Here is an 8,850-nt window from a genome sequence, read left to right as displayed (position 1 = left end):
CGTTTTATAGGCACACAACAATACAGTATATACAAAAATGAAGGGAGTGCACGAAGAAATCTAACAAGACGTTTAAGAAAAGACTTTGAGAAGAAGTTGACCAATGATATCAAACACAACCCTAAGATATTTTGGAAATATGCTAACAGTAAACTCCGGACAAGGTCTAAAGTTAATGACTTGGACTGCAGTGACAATAATATAGCGAGGAGTGATAAGGAAAAAGCAGTTGCAATGAATTATTTTTAGTAGTGTTTTTACTGAGGAAGAATAAAGTAATATACCACAGATACTAAGTATGCCGGTTATAACCCATAAGATTGTGTGGAAATTGATGAAGAAAAAATTAAAAAGAAAATGGGTAAACTGCGGAAAAATAAATCAGCTGGACCTGATGGATATCACCCGAAAGTGACCATTAACAATGATCTGCAATAAATCTCTTGATAAAGGTGGTATGCCACAAGATTGGAAAGATGCCATCATCCCAATTTAAAAAAAAGGAAGTTGAAGGCAGCCCGGAAATTATAGGCCGATAATTTAATTGTGTATTATTTTTCCGCTTTTTGGAGGTCTACGCTACTTATCGAATCTCGTAGCGGGGGGGGGGGCATCTCTCACTCCACCCCTCCATTACGTCATGGGAGGCACGTTTGTATGTAAAATCATGGAAGCAATAGTAAATGAGGATATAGTCAAACACATGAATAAAAATTTATTTGCCGACCAGCAACATGGATTTGTTTCTGATAGATCGTGCATGACACAACTGCTTTTGTGTTTGGATGAATGGACTGTTTTTAGAGCAAGGAAAGAACTTTGATGTTATATACCTGGATTTCGAGAAGGCATTTGATTCGGTTCCTCATAAGACTCTGTTAAGTAAACTAAAGGCTTATGGGATACAAGGACAATTTTACCATTGGATAGAGAGTTTTTTGAGATGCCGAGGACAGCGAGTGATAGTAAATGAAGACAAATCCGACTGGACGGCAGTGAAAAGGAAGCGTGCTCGGTCTGCTACAATTTGTTCCGTTTATTAATGATCTTCCAGAGGCTGTATCAAGCACAGTTAAAATATCTGCTGACGACACAAAGATCTATGAAGTTAATTCATCACAAGATTACCAGGAACTGCAGGGTGATTTGGAGAAACTGAGCAACAGGTAAAATTTGTGGCAGCTAAGGTTTAATGCCAAAAAAATGCAAGGTTATGCACTTGGGATTCCATAATCAGTACAATGTTTATTCTATGGACGGTGAAAATCTGGATCAAGTTAAGAAAGCAAAAGATCTCAGTGTGATTATTGACTCAGAATTGAAATTCCATTCACATGTATCTGCTGCTGTTAAAAAAGCAAACCAAATGTTGGGAATCATAAAGAACACCTTTGAGTCATTTACCAGTGAATCTATGACTTTGTGAATTAATACATTAGTTCGTCCCCATCTAGAGTATGGTAACATCATCTGACATCCACGTTTTATTGTTGATGAAGTGAAGGTGGAGTCTGTACAAAGAGGAGCAACTAAATTACTTCCAGAACTTGGAAATCTGAATACGATGAGAGGCTACATCAAAGAGGTGACATGATACATGTTTACAATTTTTTAAATGGATTAGAGAGAATAGATTCGTCTGCTCTTCACAGCTCAGGAATAATCAGCAACACAATGTCATTCCAGGAAATTATTTAAAAACCACAGGCATAAAACAGTGAGGAAAAATTCATTTAGTCCAAGAATTATTATCAACTGGAACTCTCTACCCAACAAAGTAATCACAGCCACAAGTTTGGATGCTTTTAAAAAAGATCTGGATGAACTTTGGATTCTTGGAAGAATAACTGGTATCGCTACACAACGCCAGCAGCTTAGAAGTTTGCAACAAATGATTTCGGGCGATGATGATGATGAAATGTCCTTCCTCCGCTCTCAATTCAGTGACTGCAGCGTAATATCTAAGACCTAGGGTATAAAATAAAACCGTGTTCCACGAAATACTGCGTGTTCGTATAAAAGTTATTCTGTTGTTATGGTGGTAGCGATCATGATTAAGTACCTTCTGAATATCAATTAAAAATCTCAGTTAACGTATTATTTCACAGATGTATGTATGTATGTGTGTATATATATATATATATATATATATATATATATATATATGCATATATTTATATGTATATATATATATATATATATACATATATATATATATATATATATATATATATGTATATATATAGCCACTAATTTTACCAGTGGTATTCGTGGCCTAACAAAGTTTTATTTCCCACGATGGTGTGATTTACATCCACCATTAAAGAGATATTGTGTCCTTTGGTGCACCACATATTTTGTATAGCAGCAGTGGGATTAGCCAATTCGTTGATAGTCTATCATAGTTGCCATTTTGGTACTATATTAGTGTAATTGTTTGTTCCGCGAATCGTGCCATTGATGTTTGTTAAAATAATTACCAATCTATGTGTAACCCCACTAGCCACTCCTCTAAAATCCCTCCCATCTTTCATCACTGTTTTCATGAGTTTGTCACCAGGAAATCTTTCACCCATTCTTGAGTGTTTTCTCCATGTCCTTCATTTCCTAACCTCCACATTAATTTCCTGTGATGTACCTTTATGTAAATAAATATCCATATGAGTATGTGTGTGTGCCAAAAATCAGAGTACATTGTCCGAAAATTGTCCGTTGTCCGAAATTAACTTGTATTTTTTCTCATAACGAACTTGTAAATTTTATTTGGTTAGAAAATATTAGATATAATATTGACCTCAAGAATGTTTGTGTAGATGATACTCATAATCACAAATGCAGTTGGAGAAACATCTTTCTTATACGACAGTTTTAAGTTTGTTCCACTACAATAAGCAACAGTTTGCTTCGTCAGGTGATCAGACCGTAGCAGACGACGGTAAGAGGAAGACGAACGTCGAAATGGCTGCTGGGAAAGTTATTATCTATGGTGGTCGTGGTGCATTGGGTTCTGCAATAGCCAGTCACTTTAAAGCAAAAGGCTGGGTAAGTGTAATAATTAGAACTTTGTTTATAACTCATATCATAGTCGCCCAGAAGGCGACGAACTGACTTGCGTCATCTGACGTTTCGTGCTTTTATCTCGAGAATTACATCTCACAAATTTAAGTCACATGTACATCTGAATAATTTAGTAGATGCTTTAGAGTAATTTTCAAAGGAAGCAATCTTGTCACAGTTTTAGGCATAATAGAGTCCTTCAGATGTCATCTCTTCTGGAAAGATTTATTGATTAACGGACTTGAGAAGGATCACGCATACAAGCAGATGCAGAAGAGTGTATTATCTCATTTTTTCTATTTTAATTTATATACTGACATAAACAGTATTAGTAAAATGGCTGTAGAGGCCATAGCGATTTTATCTTCAATTTATACATAGTATAGATGAGAAACCAGTGATTTTTATTGGAAAATAAGCGTACATTTTAGTGTACGGTACCTTGCTTCCCTCGAACGATGCTCAAGGGGAGCACTACAATTGGAGAAGTAATAAAGTTCCGGTTTTTTTTGTGCTGAATATACAATTTTTGTATTTAAAATGTATGGCAATAACTTTTACATACAAGTCAGGGACATATGATAATGTTTATGAAGACACTGACATTTTCATCCAGTGACTTTTTTTTATTATTAGGGAAAAGGAATATGTAAATTTCTAATAGTCTGGAACAACAGGTTACCCAAGTGATGATTATTATTCAGATCATGCCATTCCTCAGAGACCATGGATACATGGCAATTTTACTCATTTCTGTCTTATGTAGTAGTATGCTGTGCAAGGCAGTAGCATGGAGAATCTACTTTATGCATGTTTACCAAAATAGGAGTGGACATGCTGGGACAAACATGTGATCAGCCCAGGCCTGTTTGTGACCTTGGCCAGGAATCTTGTCCCCAGGCAGTAAACAGCACCCAGTAACCACACCATCTCCTCTCCTCCTCACTTCTTCCTCTGCTCTTGGCTCTAAGCCTTCACATGTGTACAAGGTCTTCACCATCTTTCCATTAATTTGGTATCCTACCATCTCCAGCTAATCCTTCAGTTTCCATTCATTTTCTCATGTCCTCTTTTCCACAACATCCTACCACTTCTTGATGTAGTCTTTTGGCTATTTTGATTTTTTTTTAATGACAGATATTTTTCATTTAATTATTGTTTAACTCTCCAACCTTTAAAGGCTAATCCCAGGCAATTTTGTTCAACAAGGGGTTGAAGAGATTGAAGAACAACTTCCCTTCTTCACTTCTTCAGTATTTATTTGATTTTCTTTGCTTCCATCCCCTCTTTATCATCCCTTCCCCTCACACTTCATTCTCTGTATTCAGTTCATGTGTCACAGTTCTCTATACCCTATACCCTGGAGTGTAATGGCTTTAAGGACAGATGGTAGAATATTGTTCAAAAAGATAGAAACTGGTAAATTGACCAATCCTTCTGGCAGACCCTTGTTGCCCCCCCCCCCTCCATTGGCCACATTTAGAAGCTATAATCTGTTACTTCAGTTAGAATTTTTAATTCACTTGTACAGTGGTCCCTTTTAGAAAACAGCTTGGCTCTAAACCCCCCCCCACACACACACACACACAACAATTTCTCCCCAGGGGGTGAAACCTGACTACCATTGCCACAGTTTCCTGTTTTCTCCCTTTCCTTTTCTTATACTTTCCTTCTTCATTGCTCCATCCCCCTTTCCATCACATTTTCCCTTAACACCTCTTCTCCCTTCCCCTCCTCTCCTTCTCATTACCCTCTCTCCTCTTCCTCCTCTCCCTCCTTTTCTTGTTTACCTCCTGCCCCCTCCCCTTTGTACATTCTACCCTCTCATCCCTCCAACCACTCACACCTCCTCATCCATCTCCTTCATCCCAATCCCCCTCCTCCTCCTCTCTCTCTCAAACCTCTCCAACTTTCTCCCTTCCCCTCCTCTTCTTTCTCCCTTCCACTCTCCTCTCTCCCCTTTCCTTATCTCCTCTCTCCCTTTCCTTATCTCCCCTCTCCCTTTCCCTCTACCCTGTTTCCCTTCCCCTCTATCTCCCTCTTCCTCCTTTCTCATCTGATTCCCTTTCTTTTTCCTTCTACACTCTCTCCTATCACCTCTATCCTTCACGGTCTCCTTTCTTATTTTGTCATGCTGTGTTCCTTGTGATTCACTTTGGTTTTGAATCACACATTGGACTTGTGATCAATAATAATTCTCACAGATGAGAGCTCAGAGCTCATATATGACCTGATCTAGTTTTGACTCTACAAGTTTTCTGCCATCTGTACTTTAGGAACTTAAGTGATATCCCCACAGACCAGTGTCCAGTGGCATTTTTTTTATGATCAAAAACTAATCCTCAGTCAAAGAGAAATGCTGTGTCACTTTTAATGTGCACTATCCCTCCTTTCTCCTGTCTTCACCAAATGTATGAGTATTTCTTGGACTCCACCCCTTACTTTTCCCTTAGTAGGGGACATGAATCCTACTACAGTGTTCCCCTGCATGTTGTAAATGGTGACCACATGGTGAGGTGACAGGGAATTCCTGTTTTTTATACATACATTATATATATATATATATATATATATATATATGTATATATATATATATTTTTTTATGTCTTTGTGTATGTGTTTATTGGTGTACCAGCCAGATAGAGAAGGAGGTGGTTGGCCAGTTACCTGGGAGCTGTGTGTCTCCTGCAGGAGACACCCTGAGCAATGGGTTGATTGATAGACAAGAATTTTTTTGTAACAGTTTTACAATCAGTTCAATCAATCCATTGTCCCTGGTCTTTCTAGCAGATGACATCCAGTGCAACAACTTAAAACTCAACTCTTTTCCTTTATTCCACATGTATAGCCCTCCCATATCAGGGGGGGGGAACCCTTGGTATATAGATAAATAAAGAACTTTAATTCAGATCTGTCTGAGTACTCATATGTCTTACTATAATTCCAGTGGGTTGGTAGCATTGACCTGGTAAGCAATGATAATGCAGACTTTTGCATCACAGTTCCACGAGATGCAAGTTGGTCAGAGCAAGCTCAGTCTGTCCTTTCTGGTATGTATTTATTCATCTTAGAGTAAACCCTTGATATAATGAACCATTTGGGGAGGAAGGGTCTGACAGTGTATCTTAAGGTTTCTTGCTCTCACGTGTTCAAATGTAACTAATACATATTTTGTTGTACATGTCTATTTTGGTTTAAAATCATGAGCTCTCCCTCTCACAGAGGGCGAAGATGGTGCCTCTGTAATTAATATGTGGGACTTTTTGAAGCAGGACCTTAACTATGAACTCTGCCAGATAGCCTTGAATTGCTTCCACTCATGACCTCACATTCAAGTAGTAATGCTCTGAACTGGTTGGGCAACAATAAAAAAAAGAGAGAAAGAGAATAAAGTATAATGTATTTTTACAGTACTGTACTGCACTGTACTAACCATGCCAGGAAGTGAAGCTGTAGATGCTGTCTGCCAAAATTGAGGCCCATAATTGTTGTGATCTTTTCCATGGAAGGGTTTGGTTACTCACTTTTACTATCGGATGATTCTTTGATTCAAGGTTGTTTGGATTGAGTGATGATGCTGGTGATTTTTAAGGGGGGGGGGGGCTACCGTCTGTTATTTGTCAGCCATTGTTCTAGTTTGAAGAGGCTTAGATATCTACAACTGCTATTTTGTAGTTATAGCGCTATGCTGGGGTATTTTTGTCAGCTCATCTGCACAGATGAGCATGTTGGATAATGGAGTAATAAGATAAAATCACAAAGGACAATTTAAGGTTAGAATTGACCATGGGAATGCAGAAATGGACCTCTACTTCCACAGTTCTTATGTATACTACAACTAGGGAAATATATTAGAGTACTGTATTACACTGTATCACTTTATATTTTGAACTTTGTGCACTTTACTGTTGTATTTTACACTTACAGTAGCTGTAAACTGTATACTTGCAATTCAGCCTGCACTTAATACTAACTGCATTTAACACCAGTTGTATGCTGGCACTGTTCACTTAATCATTCAATTCAGCAAAAAGAATTTCTAGTGTAGCTAATGGCAGTGAGGAAGGTGTACTACTGGTGCCTGAAGTGTAAACTGGGTATGCTGGCTGCGGAAATAGAAAAAAGTCATACTTAGGTACTCTCAGTGATAGACAGCATCACTGCTTATGAACTTCCAAATTATATATTGAACTAGGTTCATTATATTATTGGGTAATTAGGAAGGAATAATACATTTATTATATCTGAAATTCACTATAATGGGGTTTGTTATATTAAGGGTTTACTGAAATTATTATTATTTTTTGTCAAACATGGATTCACATGAAGTGTCTGAAGCCATACACAAAAATAATACCTCTATACCTTAAACAGGGCTTGAGAAGGTTCTTGCGGATGGAAAGGTTGATGCTATCATCAATGTTGCAGGAGGTTGGGCAGGTGGTAATGCAGCACACAAAGGTAATAGATCTTGTAGTTTTATTACTTTGCATATGAAAAAAGTTGTATTAAATCTTCCCATACATTTTTATGTAACATTTAATTTACAGACTTCCTGAAGAGTTGTGAAATGATGTGGCAACAGTCTGTATGGTCATCAACAATTTCTGCTCAAGCTGCATCTTCTTTCCTGAAGGAGGGTGGTTTACTTACACTGCCTGGGGCATTTCCAGCAGTAAATGGAACTCCAGGTAATGTACATACATACATATACCAAGGCTTTTTCCCCCTTACAAGGGAGGTAATGTACCAAAAATTATTCATGACATATATGCATTTATTTGCCAGGGTTATTTTATTGACATTGTCCATTTCCTTTAGGTATGATTGGATACGGTCTGGCAAAGGCAGCTGTACACCAGTTGACTAAAAGTCTAGGAGAAGAAAAATCTGGCCTTCCAAAAGGCTCAACAGCTCTGTGTATCCTTCCCACCACCCTTGACACACCTATGAATCGCAAGTGGATGTCAGGAGCAGATACAACCACATGGACTTCTCTTGAATTTGTTTCAGAGTATGCTAATAATTTTTATTAAATTTATATGCATGTAAACAGTACTTTTGTACTCGTTGATACAAAAATTAATAAAAAAATTCTTTGTAAACTCATGGTTGATACAAAAATTTAACACTTTTTCTTTTACAGCCTCTTCTACAAGTGGGCAAATGGACAAGAACGGCCCAAGACAGGTAGTTTGGTTCAGTTGATAACAAAAGATGGGAAGACAGAGCTGGTTATGGCTTAATGCATCAATTGTCATTTCATGATTACTACTTAACATTTGCTAGCCTTTTTACAAGACTTGCAGAATGTAATTGAAGTAGACGTCTTGCACAAGTTTTGGGTTGCAGAAGTTAGGAAATATTTTTTAATGTTAATGAGTCGTTTTGCTACCAATGTGCCTCATGGGAAGTGATATGGAGACCAGATTACATTAATGAAATACTGAAAATGGTGCAGCATGCATGTATTCAGTGTTGAATCTGAATACTGTGCATACTAAAAGTCCCTTGCTTCTCTGCAGTTTCTGCTTCCCAGTCAGATGAGCTTCCTATTAGACTGCAGAGAAGGTAGAGACTTGGCTTTTCCTCTTGATGGGAAATGTATTTTTTGTTGCTTGTCTTGGGGATATATTTCAGTAAGTTTAATTGGTATAAGTTTAATGTTCTAGGCAACATTCCCTAGTTTTAAGATAATGTATCTGTGCTTTGCCAATTAAATGGATAAAAGAAACAATTGTATCTTGTAATCACTTTTTTTTTTTTGTCCTCTTTTCTTTTTACTTTACAAGA

General features: G+C 37.5%; 1 protein-coding gene across 1 annotated transcript; it reads left to right on the top strand.

Annotated features, from left to right (window-relative positions):
• The first annotated feature begins 2,898 nt into the window (after positions 1–2,898).
• On the top strand, positions 2,899–8,794 carry Dhpr (dihydropteridine reductase). The gene is made up of 6 exons (XM_076178771.1): positions 2,899–3,042; positions 6,005–6,107; positions 7,432–7,518; positions 7,608–7,748; positions 7,879–8,071; positions 8,204–8,794. The coding sequence occupies exons 1-6, from the start codon at positions 2,959–2,961 to the stop codon at positions 8,301–8,303; spliced, it is 708 nt and encodes a 235-aa protein (XP_076034886.1). The 5' UTR covers positions 2,899–2,958; the 3' UTR covers positions 8,304–8,794.
• The last annotated feature ends 56 nt before the right edge of the window (positions 8,795–8,850 follow it).

This window comes from Oratosquilla oratoria, chromosome 42 (genome assembly GCF_046742065.1).
Source record: "Oratosquilla oratoria isolate Oo_2021 chromosome 42, ASM4674206v1, whole genome shotgun sequence".
In the NCBI taxonomy this organism is placed as follows: Eukaryota; Metazoa; Arthropoda; class Malacostraca; order Stomatopoda; family Squillidae; genus Oratosquilla; species Oratosquilla oratoria.
Note: the sequence above shows the minus strand (reverse complement) of the source record. Positions and strands in the feature narration are given on the sequence as shown.

Bases quoted from the DNA above. Each gene is read 5' to 3' on its own strand.
- Dhpr (XM_076178771.1), top strand. From the start codon at position 2,959: ATGGCTGCTGGGAAAGTTATTATCTATGGTGGTCGTGGTGCATTGGGT. The intron at 6,108-7,431 runs GTATGTATTTAT...TACCTTAAACAG, and splicing joins AGCTCAGTCTGTCCTTTCTG to GGCTTGAGAAGGTTCTTGCG. The intron at 7,519-7,607 runs GTAATAGATCTT...TTTAATTTACAG, and splicing joins TGGTAATGCAGCACACAAAG to ACTTCCTGAAGAGTTGTGAA.